We start from the raw sequence: 20,833 nt of genomic DNA, 5'->3' as shown, positions 1-20,833 counted from the left end.
GCAGTTACTGTAATGTAGACATTATTATTATATTTATTAAAGTAAGACATTTACAATAATAGGGTGTGTCAATGTTACCACCTAAATTTAAAAAAGATTGACTGACAAAAAGTAAAAAAATGTCCAAGGACACCAGTCAGACAAACAGGATGTATGGATGTGAAAGGATGAACAGATAGGTGGCCGGATGAAAACACTGAGAACACATTATTTAGGACAGCTTATACAATTTTAACCTCATTTACAGATTTTTATGGGGAAAAAAGTAAACCAATTACAATTTCGGTGGAACTGTGGTTAGCACTCTTGCCTCACAGCAAGAAGATCCTAGTTTGAATCCCAGCTGGGACCTTCCTTTGTGGATTTCATGTGCATGTTCTCCTTGTGCATGGGTGGGCTTTATCTGGGCTCTCTGGCTTCCTCCCACAGTCCAAAAACATGCTTCCTGGGTTAATTGGTTATTCTAAAGTGTCCCTAGGTAGCCCAGCAGTAGCTGGGTCAGGCTCGTGAAATCCCATGACCCCAAAAGGGATAAAATAGGTTCAGAAAATAGATGAAAAAAAAAAAAAAAAAAAAAAAAAAAGTTTCATCCTAAATCTTAGCACTAATCACGGTTTTTGTTTAACTATTTTACAAAGGATAGAGTATGGCAACATAATATATTTACTCTTGATTCCTGTTTATATGTGTAGCCCAGGAGTGGAAATTTCAACTCCCTGAGTTTCTTCATGTTTTGATGATCCTTGAGATGCAATGAGGTGTTTTTACCACTATGGGGCAGTGGAGAGGGATTTCACCCATGGGACAAAGTATAAAACACCCAAAATAAGATATTCTTGATATAAAAATACATTCATCAACAGGAATCATATGTATCACTTTAGCATGCTTTCACTTTACCTTGAATTCATAGTAAAATCACTCTCTGGCACCAAAAAAGCTATAAATATTAAAGAAAACTAAGGCTTATGAAAGGTTAGATAAATGATTAAGAACCCTGTTTTATTTTCACTAGAAAAGGACTTTCAAGAGACTCCCACATCTAACTTGAAGGGGTTAAATGTTTTGTGTTATTCCATTTGGCTGGGGAAGTGCTCAAAGCGCCAGCAGAAGCCCTGCCTCAGCAGTTTAGGCTGCCCAATAAAGCAGCAGGCTTCATACCACTGGGACAGAATGACGACCACAGCCGGAGACAAGCCCATGCCACTCTGTCCAGCAGCCAGACAGGACAGTCCCACCACACCAACTACGAGCACGCAAAAACACATGCACAAAGGCACAGATTGCACATATAAAAATAAACATTTGCACACAGAGAAGTATGATTGTTACTTCAAAGTTTTGGAGTGTTGGGTTAGGAGCCACAGACATGAACACAGGAAATGACATTTCCTACGTTTTTTGGGACTCAGAGGGAAGGATAGAGAGAGGTTGACGGAGACTGTCAGAGGGAGGGTGAGGGAGAGAGTGGGAGTTTCTCTAAGTGGGAACAGAGCCTTTACTGTTTCATATTACAGAGAAAAAGAGGAGAAAGAGGAGAAGAGTTAATGGTGGGTAAGGGCTCCGGTGGGTTGTGCAGTCGGGCTGTATTTGAATGTAGCAGCCTCTGTAAGTGCTGTGCAGTTGTCTGGGTTTATGGATTCGCTGACTGTGGAAAATGTACTTCTCTATAGTGGTCCTTGTCCTGACTAAGGCTCTGCTCACAGGTAAGTTCACTTTGTTTACAGCAACATGAATTAGCAAGAGTGCGCTCATAGCAGGATGGGGAGTTAAATGTTTGTGAAGTAACCATCCGATGGACAAACCACTGAGAAACTATGCATTTTACTCCACAGTGTGCCTGCAACAAACATCCTTGGATTTTTTTAGTTACCAAAGAATTAAAGTATTGTGCAGTTTATTCCTGAAAAGTCTAAAGAACAAAGAATTTCCACTCTTTCATTTTACATTTCCTGAATTTGACTTAGTTTCCCACATTTGATATTCTCACCTTCAGGATTTTTCTTAAGTTTTGTTTGCATAGAAGTCTCAGCAAAGTCAATAAATGTAATAAATAACTACATAAAAACAACTATTTAGAATGTTTCTCATGAATTTCTTTAAAGTCAAGCCATCAGGGAAAGTAAACTTTCGCTACCTGACAGTCTTTTATAAATAATTTTCAGTTCTTTTTGTTGTACTTTCCATGTCACTATAAATTGTAAAAGACAGAAACTGGAGGCCCTTAGGGAGACTCCTAATTAACACACACAGACACTCACAGACACTCACATGCACGAAGCAGGGCGACATGAAGGACCAGATGGTCCCTGTTATCTTGCGTGTATGGGGTTGTACCTTACTGATGATGAATGTTTCTCACTTGTAGCTTCTCTATGTCTGTCTGATCCCACATATTGTGTCCAGGCTCCTATTGTCTTCAAGACAGATGCAAAACCACTTGTGTTAGTAATAAACACATGCACATTCATGGATTTAAGTGTGTTTATTTGAATTGGAAAAGCAACTTTTTTTTACTTTTTACCATGCATGCTTTATCACACATGCTACACAAATTATGCATAAGTAACACAAAATTGTGGTCTAAATGACAATATTTCAAATTTGAAAAAAAAAGCAAGAAGACAATTATTGCATATTTAAGAAATGTCACGAAAATATTTTTATTCACAGTTGTTTGTGTTTTGTGCCAACAGAGGTTTGTCAAGCCTTAAATGTGACAGTGACCCCAGGGCCTGTCGTCCTGGTAACAGAGAAGGACAACCTGACACTGTCCTGTCTGGTGTCACAGAAGAAGAGGAGCACCAGTTTCCTCATCCTTCGATGGTTCTTCTCCCCTCTTCCTTTTCCATCTCCTGCGCCTCCCTCTTCTCTCCCATCCACTCCATCCCCACTTGACCCCTCACAGTTTCTCATCGTGAAGACGGGCATCAGGAAGTTGAAGCTCTATGGGAACTACACTCGCAGATTCCCACATCCAAAGTTTCATCTGCACGACGAAGAGGGCGGCGAGATGTACCGCTTGCTGATCCTAAATCTGACAGGCATGGATCAGGGATTTTATAGCTGCAAAGTTCAGGAGATTCGAAAATATCGAAACACGTGGAGATCCTCTTCTAATGGTACCAGCACCATACAGCTGAAAGGTAAAAATCAAACACAAGCGCACAACAATCACTTTTAGCCTCTTGACACCTGAATTCATTTCCAGCTATAAAAATACATAAAAAATAAATTTTTGCTTTTAAGCAGAAGCTAAAGGAGCTGAAGTGATTTGATGCTTATTTGCATCTATAGAAAAGAAAGGGATTTACTTTAGATGATAATGAGGTGCATTTACAGATCTAAACACACTAAGCATTTGAAACAATTAGTCCCACATCATTTTTAGACAGGCACACAGCAATTGTTGAATTTGAATTGAATTTTATTTATTTAAACATAGACATACAGCAAAGCAGCAGTCCCATGTCCATATCATGATGCTTGTAGCAAGAGCTAATTTGCAGCATTTGTCCCCAGATGGGTTTTTCATATTAATTAATTAATTTCTTATCCAAAACTGTTTGCATTTCTGTGATTCAAAAGTTCAACCAAGTTTAACTTTCAACATGCATTCAATGGGCGTGTGTTATTGAGCCCGAAAAACAAGGGATGTTTTAACCCAAAAGCCTGAAACCTGTTTTTATGCGTGTTTATTTTTCATTGAAAGTGTTGCTGAAGTCGACGGGAAGGTAATTTAACAAAGGATAAAATAACGTGAATTTCAAGTTCCAAAACTTTTGGTTTTAGCCCTCATTTTTTCACTAAAAGTTGAGCAGCTGGGAAGCCTTTCTTCACACACTGTTGTGCCTGATTACACAGGGATACCCTACTATGTTACTAACTTAATAGTGCAGCACCGGCAGCTTTGTAATCTCATGCCTTCATTTTGTGGAATGATAGCTGTTTACACATATCCCAGAGGTGGTTGGAGCAAGTGTCACTGGATAATTACAAGATCTTTATTAAAACATTGATGATTTGCAACTCAGTGCTACTCTGCGCTGCTGTTACATCACTTTGGTTATTACAATAATTAACTGGTTACACTGTTTTTTGTAAAACACTAATTGAACTCTACTATTGGTGGAGCCTTTATTTGGGAACCAAATGTTGAATCTTCTGTAGTAAAGTTCTTGGTAAATCCGGATTTGAGAATTAAAAAATATATTAATTAAAAATACTTTCAAACTTAATCTCAGTTTATAGATGGATAAAATTAGTCCTTTATATGACAAACGCACAAGAGTTTGACTTCTGTGAAAGGAACTCTAATATAAAAAAGTACAATTTGCTTTTAAAACTTTTACTATTTTAGAAAAAATAAAACACTAATAGGAATTACAAGTGTTGCAGATATATTATTGTGTATATTTTGATTAAAAGGCATGATTTTCAGATAAAAAATATGATTACTAACCATCTTGGTACAAGTGTTTATGTGTTAGACTCCTTTTCACTCTAAATACTACTAAAGAAAAACATGCAAGAAAGCGACATTTGTAACAAAAGTATAATTCTCCATTTACTGCCCTGGTCTTTGGGTTTTCCATCCCAAAACAATGAGCCCACACAGAAATTCACTTTGTGTGAGACTAAGAAGGAAAGAAAAAGGTTGCTGAGCTGGCAACGCTGTTAAAAAAAAAAAAAAAACAAAACATGATGTCAGCTTTCAGGCTTTACTGTACTACTTCTTTGTAAGACTCAGGAGAAAAGTTTCACAATGAAGTTACAACTTATTTATTTTGTGCCAGGATTGCTACAAGAATGAAAGAAACTTAATATAAAAATAAATCAACATTTAATCTAATTTGATTTTAAAAGATTGCTCCTCAGTGAAGCAAAAATTAATACTGCCAAAGGATTAAAGATGAAAGAAATCAACAAACAAGAAGCACATTATTGAAGAAAACAACAGGATCTAAATGCACACAAAAAACATCTCAAAACATGTTTTTAAAGTCTGTTGTTTATTTTCTTTGCATTTTGTTGATACATTTTAAGAACTGCATTCGTCATTGTTGTGGTGTTTCTGTTTTTGGGCCTTCCACCACCGAGCCACCATGTTTTGGTGCGGTCAACTTTTACCCAGAATCCCATTGTTTACCTTATTCTAGATTTATGCCTAATAAGCATCGAGGTTTGAGTCAGACAGATCCGTGCGACAACGCCCTGCCCTATATTCAGGCCCGCTGGGGAAGCCGCGCGACCTCAGGCATCTTGGAAATGCAGTCGCCGCAGAACCAGGAACACAGGAACTGACATTTGGAGGGTAAACAACAAGGAAAACTGTTGCACTCCAGGAAAGCCCCAAGTCCAGATTTCAGTCTACTAAAACTTACCAAGGATGAGCTTTTATTTCAAGATTCTGCTTGACAGAATTGTTATTCTTCAACATCAATAAATTCAACTTTTAAAAAAGTACTTTCCTCTACTATTGTGACACGTTTGCACATATAAGGCTCCAACTGTACTACTAACTGAGCCCTCCAAGTAGACTTGCTTCTGCAGGACTGTGTGCATTTTTTGCATTAGCGTGGCACCTTCGTACTGTTGGTGTTCAGTACACATCTGCAGGACATCTGTTGAAATTACAGCCAACCTGCTGACCTCAGGACTGTTTATACGGATCAGATGTGAGTTGCAGCTCGCGGTTTACCACACAGTGAATCTGTTAGATGTGTGGTTCACTTGCATTAGCCGAAATGCAAACTGCTCACAGTGCTGGGAAATTATTACTAATTGTGGCTGGCAGTGGGTTTAACCAGATTAGCAACACCTTCTTTCAATTTGTACATTTTAATCAAAAAGGTTGTTCTTGGTTTATAGATATGTTGAACTGATAAACTGTCCTCTGAATAAATTCAAGTTTTCTTTGATGTTTTATATGGGAACTTGAAGTCCCACTCCAATAATGTTTTGATCTATTTTAAAAGTTCTCTGTGCTGGATGCTAGCTTGAATGAGAAAAACAAAGATGCACATGGATCTATTCATCTGCAATTGAATGCATCAGAAATGGGACGGAGCAGAAAACGTTTAGCATATTTTCTATATGACAAATAAGCTAGTTTTCAAACTATAATTCTTTCTCTGCTCTTGATTCACAATGATTTTAATAAAATACAAACTCATAAATGCAACTTTAAGCACAATTTTCTTTACATGCGTCCTTTATTGTCATAAAAATGCCACAATAACATGTTAAAATGATTTTCTTTGGAGTAGGTCTATTAAGTGCTGCTCCCATGCAATCAAACATTAATTATGTTGCATTGAGATGAAACAGCAGATGAGATTTGACAACTTTGCAGGCGGTTCATTATTCTGGAAACAGGTCAGACAGCAATTAGAGGTGATATCTTATTTCTTATTAATATTTATTAACCTTTGTGCAAACCACTTGTTAGAATCTTATTATGGGAGCAAAGATAAAGTCAAATTCTTTCCAATGACTCTCCTCAACCTTTTGCTAAATGCCTCTGACGCACCTTAAAGAGACATGAACATCTGAGGCGTTTCTTTTTCTGCAACATAAAAACAAGTGACCAACAGCAGGAAGCATAAGAGTGCAGATCCCCTCAAATTCTGTCCAGAAAACACCAACACATCTGTGTGTTTTTCTGTGCTTGTTCTGGCTTCATCTCAGATATTTCTGGAAACTACTTACTTTTTTTCGGCTGCTTAAGGTCAAATCTTGAAGACTCAGCAGTCTGCACAGACGCCCAGCCGGATCACAGATTTGAGTGTTGACTTTTTTGTAACATTTGTCTTTGCAGTGCACTTTACTCAGGAGGATGGTAGCAGTGAAGGATTGTGGGTTTTGTTTGCAGGTACTGCCTTAACTCAAGCCTTTTATGCACCACTCAAAAATGATACTGTTCTGAATATTTGTTCTTATGTTTGTTGTTTTTAGATGTTTATGTTTGTGTTGTGATCATCTGCTCATTGGGGCTGCTGTCCATCTTTCTGTTCACTATTGCTCTAACCTGCCAGTACTTTCACAGAAGACACAGACTTAAAGGTTAGTACACTTTCTTATAGCAATGCTCACGTTTAACTGTCTGTTATTTGACATGTTTTTATTTCTTTTGATTTTTTTCTGCAGCCAGTTATCTTCTGGTCAGATGTCCAGAAAGCAGGTACATCTATTTATTTATTTATTTTACTTTATCAATTAAAGATTTGTTTTCATTGTGTTGTACTTTTTGTGTATTTAATTGAAATGCTGCTTCTTGTTCTCCGAGCAGTTCGGGTGAGACTGTGACCAGTTCCAGCAGCTGCTCCAGTTCTTCCCCACGGCCTCCAAGGAGAGAAAATGGACAAAACACTAAGAGAGAAATGCCATTGAAACCTAAGCTACCTGAAGAACCTCCAATTTACATTCCACCAAAAGGTAAACCCAAAAGATGCGAAGGATAGATACATATTGAAAAATCAATCTAGTACTGTTGTGCTTTCTACTTTAAATGTACATGTGATGCAATGAAAAAGACGTCCAATCACAAGCTTGGCTTTACCAAGCTGGGTCCATTACAGTTAACTAAAGGTGAACCACAGAGAGGGATGTTTGTTTTGTTTTGACATGCCTGAATAAATAACTTATATATTCGTATTAACCACAAAGAACAAAATAATCTAAAAAAAAAACCCTCCCAAAAATGTTAGTTTTTAATATTTAAAGCTGTTATGTCAAAGACATTTTGCTTAAGGGGGACTAAGAAAAAGAAAAAAAAAAAGAGTTTCTCTGTTAAAATGCATTTTAATTTATGTATAGCTTTAAACACCATATGAATAATATATGTAAATCAGGTATAGTCAACTCCAGCAGTGTCCAGCCAATTAGAACAAACCAGAGCAGGGTATGTTGGAAAACATGCAGAAATACGGCCCTGATAGATTCAATTTAGTTTGGTAAAAAATGTGTATTGCCAAAAAATTAAATTGAATTCTTTCTGTATTGATTCGTGGACCAAGTATTGAGATCTGTATTTAAACATGCAAAATGGAAATATACACAACGATTTTTTTTATGCATTCGTAAAAAGTATGGCAAACATTGCTCATCGTTTGGAGTCAGACTATGGTCCCCATGAATTTAGTCCTGGTATTTTGAAGTGCAGAGCAGTTCGGGTCATTTTGTTATGTCTATGAGGAGTTTCAGTTTTATATCAACTCATAAAAAAAGGCAACGCTCCAAAAAATTTACCAAAATAAGAAAGATAAATCTCCAATGGGCTTTAGTATTTTTATTTTTCAGCATTCATTGACTATTATTATTAGTATAGTATTGTTGATGTTGTTCATAAGTGAGAATTTTTTTTGTTTTGTTTTTGTTTTTAATTGAGTAATATTAATTGAAGAAGTCAGCTATGACATTTTAGAGGTTGAATTAAAATCAGCAGAAAAATTGTAAAAAAAAAAAACAAAAGGATTTTTGCACAAAATGGTTTTGAAGTTGAATGCAACATCGTCACGTTTATAGATTCATTCCTTCTGGCTGCTGTTATGCGATGATTAAGCTCCTGTTTTCCAGTGCCCGTTCCTGCTAAGAGACCTCGGAAACCCAGAAGATTGAAGACTCAGCCGAGACAATCTGCCACTGTAAGGGCTCTCCCTTTCACGCTGATCTGCTGCATGTCCAACATAAAGGAGATAATGAAAATAATAAAGCATCAACACTTATCAAACAATGCTTAACAATGCATTTATTCAGTGCCAGGAAATACTTTTCTTCAAGCACAGAGTTGTGATCAACATACCTGCAGAAGGGAATTGGTTTCACGACTGCATGATTGTCTAACAGTTTATTGCCATCTCTTCATTCAGTTATGAGCTTGATAATTCTATTTAGCTTTATTGCTTTTGAAACACAATTATTTATTTAGAGCGCTTCATTGGTTTTATACCTACGATAAAAGTGTTGAACACGTTGGTACAGAGGAAATCTGCTCGATCTATGGACCTTCGGTTTTTTTTTACATGTTCTGTTCTCGAGAACCCGCACTGAAATGAACAAGATGTGAGCGCTTCCTTCGCACGCACATACGGATTGAATTAGTGCAATTAGACACATCTGAGAATGTTGGATAGGACTCCTATTGTACCGAATGATTTCCAAGTAAACTGAATGTTCCAAGAGCTCCTGCAAACACAGTAAACACATAGTTTCTACAGCTGAGAAATGTTTACAAAGGAACACAACTGTTTATTGTGAAATATACCAGACAACATATATGGACATTTCTTGTTTGACAGGAAATGGGTGTCCTTGTTTCTTTCTCATAGCCTCGAGAAGAAAGCCTGACATATGCAGAGCTGGAGTTAGTCAGACCGAGGAAGGAGCTGCCGCGCTCCTCCAGTCCTGAGCCCACCGATCCAAGCCCGGACACTGTGTATGCTCAGATCCTTTTCCAAGAGAACCATCTGTAGATGTGGAAATGCCATCCCAAAGGACAATATTTATGAACTTTTAGCATAACAGTTGCAATTGTTATTTTTTTGTGATTTTTTTTTTGTAGATAGGTAAGGTTACTGTGCAGTACTGGTGCTGTACAGCTGTTTTCTTTTTGTTTTATTTACTGGCATCGGTGGCCTGGGAGCCAGATGTTTATAGCTCTGCTATTACTGTTAACAGTTTCATATTAACTCAGGATACTGTAGAAAAAAACTCTCCAGGCTTTTTAAGTGCATTTCTAATTAGTGCAGTAATACACCGTAATAATATACTATATAGTCTTAAAAATATTTTGCTTCAGTTTAGACAGTTTATTGACATCAAAACAGAAATTGGACTCATAAGAAATATTAGATTTGAAAACCTTTCAGTTTAATTTTTTTTTTTTTTAAATCACCCTTCATGGCAAATTTCATGTACTAAAGCATTTTGTATGATTCTTGGGTCATTAAAGTTGACTGTAGCTGTTGGATGGAAGGATCTCCTTTTATGGTCTGTGATGCAGCAGATCTAAAGTCAAAGTCAAATACCAGTGGAACTTTGACCAAACAGGGACCTGGACTTGGTAGTAATGCATGGGTAGCATCTTTTTTGAAACTTGGAAGTCCCAAACATTTGATAACTGATCATAAAGGAGAAATTGCAGTTGGTGCCTGGCTGGAATTATATGACATTAAGGCTGAATCCGAATTACTTCTCTACCCCGACACCTTTTCCCTATCCCTATATTAATCCCTCCAAGTGGCGAGATATAGAAAAATTAAGCTATGTCTGGATTCCTTCACTATATAGTGCGTTTGCCATTTTGTAGTGCTGTCTGAATCTACAATCCCAAAATCGAATGCACTAGAAATTTTGTATAAAGTCTTTGTGAAAAACCAGTGTGTATCGATGCTCACTGCATTCACAAATATTAACCACAATACATTGCGGTTGAACAATTTTGCCATTAAATTAAAAAAAAAGTAGTGAGACACTAGCTTGTCCTGCACTATATAGTTTTTTACTAGTTAGGGAGTGGGGGACATAGCCATAGTGTCTTCAAATTCAGACGTTACTACTGCTCGATGATGTCATCAATAGTCGTCGGTCATCTACATTATCAACACATACTAACATTTGTTTTATAAATTTAAAAAGTTAAGCAAGAACAAAAACACATTTAAGGGTCACATTGATTAATAAAATACATTAAAATGTAAAGTGTGCTTCAGAGCATACCCTCGTGTAGAAATGCGTTTTTCTTCTGGAAACATGTCAATTGACACAGCAGAGGGATAGCAAGCTCTAAGTCCCTAATACTCCTTAAAATAAATAAATAAACTTTCAGACACCACTACAGATCCAAATGCCCCTACAATTGGACCAATAGGGAGGAGCCAGACTCAGATTGGTAGGCAAGCAGTTCGGATTCACCCCAAGTTTTTCAAATGTTGGAACAGAGTTGTGAAAGAAAAAGTCTTTAGCAAAATTTGTTTGATTTGCACCACTTCAACATTTCACTGCAAGCCTCTTCCAACTGTAGGTAGATGGACTGGTATCGGATAGCAACAGTCCAGTCTGAACACTTTACATTGAAGGAGCATCAAAGAATGCCCTTTGTGTGCGTAGAATAAGACATAAAAATGCCCGATCATAAAAAAAAAAAAAAATATATATTAGTTTGACTGGATTGGTTGTTTGCAGATTACAGTTTGTAGACTGTTCATCTGATAATAAACAAATACATTTTTGTGACCGAACAGTGTTGGAAAGCAAATATGAACACTTTAAAGGCTTTTTAATGTCAGTTTTTCAATAAAATATTACAGATGAGAAGCACAAAGACTCAGTCTCTGATAAATCTGATCATCGTAGCCTGAAGACCATGTGGGCTGTAAGCTACTCTGTGAAGGTCAGTGTGAAAGATGTGATGAAGATGGAGGTGTCTGGAGAAAGAAAATGATGCACATACACACTCTTACCCTTAGCGGGTGGGAGAGGTTGAGAGAGAGACAGAAAACCCCCACGGTTCACAGTCACTGACTGGGATGAACCCGCTAATGACTACATTTATTCAAATTAGGCTAATTGTAATCATGGTTAATAATTAGCTTTACAGTGCATTATAATTGGGTTAGGCTACAAGATGGTTCTGCCTAGGTGCAATAATTTATTTGATTTAATTATTCTAAGGAAACCAGTGGTCTGACATCTCCTATCATAAAACCCAGCCGGATAGAAAGAATGGATTTAGCTGTTGTCTTTTGAGAAGGTCAATGTTCGCTCTTTGGGAAAATTATGAGCACTATTTTCCAGTCTATTAAGCTACTCCACTTAGCACAATTAGCCACACATACAAAGGTTAAAGGGAGAGAGCCCTTCCTTTATGATGGAGGGGAGTGGTGCATGCGCACCAGAGTGCCGGTGGGAGACACAAGGAAGCGTCCACAATCATAACAGTTTAACATGGTTGCTTCCTTATTCAAATATAAAACATGTGCACTGATGTAAGAGTAATGGTTTGCAAAGTGATAACCATAATCTCACTTCAAAAGGGTGAGATCCAAGGCGCCTATAGCACTGAAGAGGGTAAAAAAGTGCATCTGTCCTCGGGTAACCGTAAAACACATAAAAAAAAAAGGAGAAATGCAAAACGCATACCTCAGCGAAACAAGAAGACATTTTAAATCACCCACATCACACATACATGGCCGTGGAGAATTATGCTCCAAAAGAGCCGTTAAACACTTATAAATACCACATTACAAACCAAACTGAAAACACACTGTGTAAAACAAAAGGCAGATCAAGTATTCACATGCAAACATCCGGACTTTTCCACAAAAGATTCATCAAAGCAAAAATGTACGAGTCTGGTAAATCTAAACGCTGACTTCTGTGCATGCCATGCTTTAGTGCTTGCTCGACATGCGGTTTCTGAGGAATGACTCGGTCCAGCTGAGACGACTTCAAAAAAAAAAAAAAAAAAAAAATCAAATGTTCAGCGTTTACATTATTCTTTTCCTCCTCCTTTTTTTGTTTTTGGAGCCAAATTCTGTGCCCTCCCAAAAAAGATCATTGTTATTTAGGCTATTAAAACACATCTGGATCATTAAAGCAATACTGCTTTAGTGTCATTTTTTAGGAAACAGGTTCAATAAATAAAACCCTGATTAAAGTCTCCCTGAACAACATGAAAAAACAGTAACTTTTTAAAAATTCATTAAAAATGTACATTTAAAAATACAGAATTCAACATTCATGAATGAAGAAGCATTTCTTTCCTCCTCCTCAAGGTTTTAAACCTTCAAACACTAATGGAGAACTGGTGGTTTAGGCACTATGAGTTTGTTGACCTCTCACTCACAAGTCCAGGTGAAAACTCTTCCCCAGGCATCTCCGACCAAAAGAGTCGCATGACTCCTGCGCCGGGAAAAGAGAATATGTGTCAATTGTTTCAAATTTAGTCAATAATTCAATACTTTTCAGTTTAAGTTTGAGTTTACTGCACCTGGACATGGCCAGAGACGTGACGGCGGGGTTGTTTTTGCAGCGGCGCTGCGTCTGACCTCTGCTCAGCTCTTGACACAACATCAGACATCTCCTCCAGCCTTTATCCTGGCAACGCTTGTTCTCTGTGAATTCATGACAAGGTTACCCTGTAAAAATAACAGGTGTGATGTCCCGACCCCGTGATCCCCACCAAACAATTAAACTGCGAATAACCAGAGTCCACCTGCAGTCAGCAGGTTTTTAAACGGAGCTACATCCTTCAGACATAAAAGCTTGAGGGTTATGTAAAGACTTGTCTCAATGTAATTTGAAAGCATAATACTCCTATGAGGTGACGCCAGGCTGTAACAAACGTGTGCCAAATTGGATCTGGGTATTATTGCTTTCTAAATTATACAAGCACACACCCATACGTCAGCAGAACTACTCATCAGCGTTTACTGCCTCTATGCTTAATAAGTTTATAACAGCATAATTCCTTCTAACCCTAATACTAGTGAGGGATAGTGTGGGCATTACAAGCCTTTATCTAAAAACGCTGCTTAGATCTGAGCTGTTAAAAATGTATCACCTCATACTCAAAAATCATCTAATTAGATAGTGGGGTTGTGTTTTTTGAAGTCTAAACAGAGCTCCAAAGTTGCCTTTTAATCGGTTTCAAAGTTTTGCTACTTTCTCTCAGCCCCTCCTATTATCTGTTTTATCACAAATACCCACATACATATCTTATCCAGCTGCCAGTAACATTACCGTCTCTCTCTGCTCCCTCTAGCCCCAGGGGTGCAGGCTCTTCTGGAGGGCCAGGTAATTGTGTTCTGTTGTACTCTGTCCTCCATATCTGTGTGAGGGACACATAACGAGTGGCAAAATCACAGACATAATTCAACATAATAACAAGCACACAGGATTGCTCACACTGTCAAATAATTGTGTGTGTGTTGGTTTTGTGGGTTTTTTGTACCCCCACCCCCAAGTGATGCACAATGTAGAGTTTGGAGCTTTGATTGCAGAAAGGCAGTGTATGATATTAACAATCCTAAGCAAAAAAAAAAAAAAAAAACAGGCGACACACACACACACACACACACTCCCCCCATGTTGTTATTAATACCTCCAATGGACACTGGTGCCTGAGAGGCTAATATCAAGTTAATGACTACCAAAGCAGAATACTGTACAGTGAACAAAAAAGAAAACTGCAACTAACACCCCTTGCACACAAGAAACTCACCCGCACTACGCCGTCTGCACAGCCTGTGACGATGACATTCCTGGCATCCCACTCGTGACGCTGCGTAAGGCCGACACACAGGATGTCTGCTTGAGGCCCGCAGGAAGTGTCTGCGCAAGTCAACAGCTGACCCTTCATGGTCCACAGGTACATTGACGGTCCTGCGCAGGACACGATCTCACCCTGGGACAGAGGGGAAGGGTGTTGACGCTCAAATGTGGTCAAAAACAGCATGAGAGAGTACGCCCCCGCTCAGGCTTCAGTAAGAAACATCACGAGAAAATTAAAAGAAAACCAACAGAAGGTAAACTTACAGTTTTTTCATTGATAGCCAGAGCAGAGATGCTGGTTGTGTGCCCAGCTAACTGTGTGATGTAACTCAACTCTTCCAGGTCCCACAGGATGCAAGTGAGGTCACGAGAGCCGCTCACTATCAAGCTGTGGACCTCAGACGCAGCCAGACACGTCACCGCATCCGTGTGACCGTATAAGGGCTACGGCAGAGAGTTTAAAACGCGTTACGTGAAGTGAACTGTCACTACACATGTGCAGCAACATGCAGACAACCCTACCTGTCGGAGCTTCATGCGGCTGAGTTTGTCCTTGCTGACAGCAACATCCCAAACGCAAACGACGGCGCTGCTTCCAGCCGTGATGACAGTGGTTGGGTTGGGGCAGGCGGCGCAGTACGTCTCTCCCCAGTCACACAAACGCTCACTCACTGCAAAGTTCTAGGGATAAACATCAAATGTTACTAATATCCACTTTGAAATGATACGATTCATAATCGATATTGATTCATTTTGAACAATCCGATTCACTGTTCTAAAATCGATGACCTTTTTAGCCAAAATTTCAACCAGTGTGACTCAGGTTATTTAAGTTCAGCCCACTGTTGTTTTTTCTACATCAATATAATAGAAACTGAACCTTCTTAGAACATTCTACCTTCCTGTACGGTCACATCTTTGCAAAATTCAGTGGTTTGATCCAATTGGTATTTTCCAATTTTGATATAATTCATGATTTATTTTATTTTGACACAATTTTATATAACGGTATAGGTAAATTTAATTAGGCAGGATCAATCTGGTTCAATTATAGGAATATAAATTGTTTTGCCGTTTAAGTCGATGAATCGTTACACCCCTAAAGTACTGTGAATTAGGAGAAAAATGTACTTTCCATCAAAAATTTCTAAATTTGTTATATGAAATATTGTTTTGAAATTTGGCAGTATTGTTCACTGCTTTAAAGTAGAAATATAAAAACGGAAAAAATACATTAAATTAGAGGACTTCATTATAAAAAAATAAGTTAGTACACTAAATAGGAGATAACCCATTTTTTTAAATCGACACAAGGCACATTCTGATGTATTTCTTCAAGTTTAGTTGACATAAATATGCCTGATTGTGCATTACAATAAATAGAAGTTAAAACCTCTATAACCTTGTATTCCTGCATGCATACCTTTCCTGTGGCATAGTTTCCAAAGGCACAGCTGTTGTCTGGGAATCCCCAGCTGAAGAAGCAGCTCAGCGAAGGGGACAGGACGAGCTGGTTTTTCTCAAGAACCACAACCTCTTTTTCCAGGCATATTATCTGACCCACTGGACCTCCTGCCAGCTCTGTGGCCAAAGACAGAATCAGAAGCAAATGACAAAAACATATGGTGTAGTGAATCCTGTAAATATAAGATCATATTGGTAAATGTAAAGAAAGGTTTTTAAATAAACTTGTGTGAAGATAACGGCTTTCAAAAGCATCACAATAAGTGTTTGGCAGTGGAGTAAACTTGCAAAGTATTTCATTAAACTGACCAGAGAAAACTGGGCAATTAAAACAGTTATTCCCAGGTTACTAGAGAGCAGGTTTGGTCCTGGGGGGACACCTGCATCACAGTAAGTGTACATGTGAGCGTATGCGGGAGAGACAAAGTGAGCAAGGCCATAATTGAGCCTGTAATTGACCTATTCATGCAGGAAGAGGCAGAAATCATTATATCCTGCTGCCTGTTCTGCCTCCAAAATCCCAGGAAAGAAGTTCTGTCTGCGTTGGTCTTAATGTTCCTCCTCCTATTCATCTCTATCTGCTTATTGATCAGATCAGACACTGTAAGATTTAATATGAAATGTAATATGCAGGAATCTCTCCCTGAGCATTCGCAGATTCATCTCCTCTCCCTCAGTGGGCCTGTAGGGATATTCAGATTATTAAGTAGGGCTCAGCTGAAGAGTCATCTCCATATTGTAGCTATAGCAGAGAGCTTCTTCCACTTTTCTGTAGGATAAATTAATCTATGTACATTCTCGCTGCCTTGCAAAGATTCCCCAGAGAAGTTAGAACATGTAGTGTTTAATAGACAGCAAGTGGTATAAAATAAATGAAAAGACAAATCATAGAAATAGCAAACATAGATGTGCAGTAGTATAAGCTGCAAAAAAAAGTAACTTAAATAATATACATTTATATATAAATATTCCCCTCTCTCTCTGATTCCATTCAAGTTTGATACCTCTTGATACCAGTATCTGCTCCTACAATAATGCTACGTGTTCCTGGAACACTAGAATCACGCCGCCTTAAATATGATCTCACTTTTTGCAGAACATAGTGACTGGTAAGGTTAACGCCTAATTTCTGTTAGGCTGCTTTGGACTCCATGTGCCACAGTGAACCACACCACAAGCTGGTTTATTCCATGTTACATTTGCTTGTGTTTTAAAAGTTAAACCTGACACATTTTGCCAAATTTGAATTTTGGGAAAATGCTTTTATTTCTTCCTGTCCTCACCTTGATTTTCTCACAGCGGACTGCTGCACTTTTAAAATCTTGGACTTTAAAACAAATCAAAGATATCATAGACAATGCACCTCTCTGTTTAATTATATTAATCAGTATGTTCATTTAACAAATTTGTGATTTTTTTTTTTATTTATCTTGTGATTTTAGTGCGTGAATATAGCTATTAGTGGACTTTGGCCTGTTGGCAAAAAAGTATGAATAAATAAATAAAAAGCTCCTAAGAATGAGGTGACTGACACTTGACTTTCTGTTTTGAACTATTAGATCTAAGCTAACAGAAGTAAATTCTATTGTGTGGAGAGGTTACATGATGCAACTTTCAAAGCCAACAACAACTTGGCAAACCTTTTCCAATAAACTAAACTTATGGGCTCATCTAAGCAGCCTCATTCAGTAAATGTTGTCTTCAGATGTGTGTGGTCTCCTTAGTATGATGGGATTATGAGAAAACTGTGATACTTCTTGGTATCTGTATAAAAATGAGACAGACTTTAATTTTTAGTTGAAATCCGCTTGCTTGTACATATCACTCACAGTCTGAACTTTTCCTTCGCTGTGTTTTACCTTTGAATGGTTGTGGAGAAAACTTCAGTTTGTCCAGTTTAAAGAAGAATGGAGTGGGACTGGGTGGGGATGACCCTTCTTTCTTAGAACCACAGCGAGGTGGATGGGGTTTGGTGAAGAGCTAAGAAACAGAAAAAGATTTTATTATTAAAAGCATACTTTAAATATTCAGATCAATAAATTAAAACAACCTAAAAAGAGCGATTTACCTGTTTAGGAATTTGTCCAAAATTGCTGACGTATCCCAAGATTGTGCTCTTGATGATTGGATCCTTGTTATCTTGTCTGCCTTTCTGGGCGTAGAAGTAAGGGTGAAACGTGTTGACACTTTCTACAGCAGCTGGACCTTGTTGCCGACATCCGAAGATCAGGTCTATCCACAAGTGGAGGTGTGAACTCACATAGTCACTTTCTAGAGCCTAAAGCAAACAGAGCAGGGAGTAAAGCCAGTGAGTTATTACAAAAACCACTAAGCATTCATTGTGCAGTTGAAACAAGCAGCACTCATTATTGTTACTGTGAGTGCAATGCTATCGCTCAAACTGTTAATATCAGCATATATACAGGAGGCATAAAAATGCTGCAAGATTGCACAGCCATTGAAATTATTTAGATACAGAAGGATTTTTTTTTTCTAAAAGTCAATTTAGAAGTCCAGGGAAGGGGGAGGCAGAACAGCTGTGTTATGAGCACATCCACATGTTTAAAATTAAAAAATGATTTGTGGAAAATTAGCCAGAGATTGGTTTTGAAGAGCTAATAGGTGGGCATTATGACCAGGTATATTCTTAGCTATAATAAACCGATCCAGGAAGAATAGGAAAAAAAAAACATTAAAACAAGAATATATGGTCCTGAGTTAATTTTTCTTTGGAAGGAAAACAAAAATATGTTTTAAAGTCACTAATTTTATGAGAGTGGCGGCCAATATGAGTAGTTCAGTAGATTATAGAGTTATAACTATCACGGATGCCCCAGGAATGGAAAAAAGGGAGGTCAGACTGGAGAAATCAGAAACAGAGATGCACAATAACAGCACACAGGATGGAAAAGAGAACAGAGCGAATATTCATTCCATTAACAGACGGCTGGAAAAACAAGATGAGGAGAATGTTCCTTTTTAAAGGAGAAAAAGTTTTTTTGTCCCTTATTATCATCTCATTTTCAGATTAATGACTGTTTGTTTTTGGCAAGGGAAACAACTCTGCATCAGTTTCTTATTTTGTAGCAGACAGAAAATCAGTGCAATCGGTACTGTGACACTGGCATCCAGACAGCTGCTGATTGTTTAGTAACCAAAACACTGACTCTACAGTTCACATAAAGATGGGATTGACAACATTTATGAAGTCTCCATCACTGACCTCTCGGTGGACTCTGATGAACTCTTGCGGGTCACCTTTTGCCCAGGGAGGTAACTCAACATCTCCAATTGCAGTTCCATCCTCCATACAACCTAAAATGACATGGATATACGTCATTATTTATTGTAAATGTGAGTACAGGCTGGAAAACCAGACAGGGAAGCCCAAGGAGTCAGTAACAGAAAATTAGTTGTGCTTGAGGAAACCCATTGATTCACATTTACAATCACTTGTCCACAAAATACTGAATTGACCCACACTGCAGACATATTTTCTTGTTTTTCAATCTATTCATTCAACAGGATACACAGAAAAACAACTAAAATATGTGAGAACAGACAAGAGTAAGGTTTACTGTACCTCCAACTGATTAAGAAAAATACACAAGTATTTTTAGGGTGAAAAGCATTGTTGTAATTGTGTCTTTTCTTAAAAATATGGATAACATTGTTCACATTTTACCTCAAAATCATTTTATTGTCATTGCATTAATGATTGCAACAAAATTAGAGCAGCTCAAGACCTGGAGGTACAAGAAACAACAAGAAATCTGTATGCAAAGTTGCAATATATAAATAAAACAAGAGGTATGAGTAAATATGGGGGAAAGAGTAAATATAAATATGAACAAAAAAGAGTAAAACAACTACAAACTCAGGAGGAACAAGGATACGAATAAATGAAAACAGGAGCCCGATTGACAACAAGGAACTGAGTGTGTGTCATTGAGTGAGGTCTGGCTTGTTTTGTGGGTGTTCAATAAACGGACTGCTTGTGGGAAAAAAAGTTTTTACTCATTCTGGTGGTTCTGGTCCTGAGTTTGGTCCTTGGGTTTACCTGTAAATCTAAAATATATATATGTTTTTCATTAATCATTTTAGCATACTAAGTGTTTTTCCTCCTTTTAGCAACTACAGCGAATTGGACATATAAACCATTAAAAAAATGTGGTAAAAAGTGGTAAATGAAAGGTGTCTGACCCAGATGAATGTTGTTGGAGTTGTGCAAGAAGTCAGGCAGGTAGAAAAACTCTGGAATAAGCTCTCTGACGTCTCCCATGTTGTCTCTGGAAGCTGATTCCCACTCTTTCTTTATGCTGTAGAACATGCGCTCCGGGATATCCAAGCCTCCCTAGAAGCAAACAACACAGACAAACCTTTCTTTAGACCTTCCATTCAACATTTTACCACAGAAAACATATTTCAAGTTGTTTGGTTCATCCAGCCGGCATGGATGGAAAAAAAAGCTTTTTATCTTTATTTAAAATTCTATCATTTTGATGGAAACCTCATGAGAGAGAATGTAATTTAGAATAAATCAATTATCTCAATGAATGAAAATAGCATATACAGTGGTAAACTTGGTTAGATATGTAAATCCGGTTATGGATATTACAACACGCCCGTTATGTGCTTCAGAAGACAAAAGGGCATCTCAATTCACCAGATCTTTATTGCTTTATTCTCACTATCAAATATGCATGTCTTTTCATTATAATCAACTGGCTGCTGCGTGCTACATTGGAACATTTGTGGCCATTTGCATTGCTTTTTTTTTAGAAACTTTCTGTAAATATTTGCATATATATTAAAATCGCTCAACACACTGCTTTCACACCAAAAAGAACTGCACATGTTGGAACAAGTGTATTTTAGATTTTTCATATTGAACTTTTTTTTTTATAAATAAAAAGTCAGAAGAAGCAACAGGTTTGAACAAGAGGGTAAAACAGAATTTAACCACAACTTTTTACAATTTTTAGTATGGTTTACAAGTTTATGAGTTACATTTTAGTGTATGACTAAAGCATGTTGCACAAGTTTGTTTTTTTAATTAAAAAACAGTACTATGCTGTCAAAATATTCTGCAAAT

At 37.7% G+C, this 20,833-nt stretch overlaps 2 protein-coding genes across 2 annotated transcripts in view; one reads left to right on the top strand and one right to left on the bottom strand.

Annotated features, from left to right (window-relative positions):
- Positions 1-1,095: 1,095 nt before the first annotated feature.
- vstm4a (V-set and transmembrane domain containing 4a) lies at positions 1,096-9,082 on the top strand. The gene is made up of 7 exons (XM_036215440.1): positions 1,096-1,706; positions 2,697-3,146; positions 6,821-6,874; positions 6,958-7,065; positions 7,150-7,183; positions 7,292-7,437; positions 8,578-9,082. The coding sequence occupies exons 1-7, from the start codon at positions 1,658-1,660 to the stop codon at positions 8,739-8,741; spliced, it is 1,005 nt and encodes a 334-aa protein (XP_036071333.1). The 5' UTR covers positions 1,096-1,657; the 3' UTR covers positions 8,742-9,082.
- A 141-nt stretch (positions 9,083-9,223) lies between these two features.
- Positions 9,224-20,833, bottom strand: part of wdfy4 (WDFY family member 4) — a 41,178-nt gene continuing 29,568 nt past the window's right edge. Inside the window, exons 54-65 of the mRNA XM_036215439.1 lie at positions 19,942-20,092; positions 18,962-19,053; positions 17,807-18,016; positions 17,598-17,718; positions 15,698-15,855; positions 14,797-14,955; positions 14,539-14,718; positions 14,225-14,407; positions 13,744-13,831; positions 12,992-13,115; positions 12,848-12,903; positions 9,224-9,467 (exon numbers count right to left, since the gene is read on the bottom strand). Of these exons, the coding sequence (XP_036071332.1) occupies positions 9,370-9,467; positions 12,848-12,903; positions 12,992-13,115; positions 13,744-13,831; positions 14,225-14,407; positions 14,539-14,718; positions 14,797-14,955; positions 15,698-15,855; positions 17,598-17,718; positions 17,807-18,016; positions 18,962-19,053; positions 19,942-20,092 (1,620 nt within the window). The 3' untranslated portion in view covers positions 9,224-9,369. The remainder of the gene's footprint in view (positions 9,468-12,847; positions 12,904-12,991; positions 13,116-13,743; positions 13,832-14,224; positions 14,408-14,538; positions 14,719-14,796; positions 14,956-15,697; positions 15,856-17,597; positions 17,719-17,806; positions 18,017-18,961; positions 19,054-19,941; positions 20,093-20,833) is intronic.

Source organism: Oryzias melastigma, linkage group LG15 (assembly GCF_002922805.2).
Source record: "Oryzias melastigma strain HK-1 linkage group LG15, ASM292280v2, whole genome shotgun sequence".
NCBI lineage: Eukaryota > Metazoa > Chordata > Actinopteri > Beloniformes > Adrianichthyidae > Oryzias > Oryzias melastigma.
This window is presented reverse-complemented; position numbering and strand designations above follow the sequence as displayed.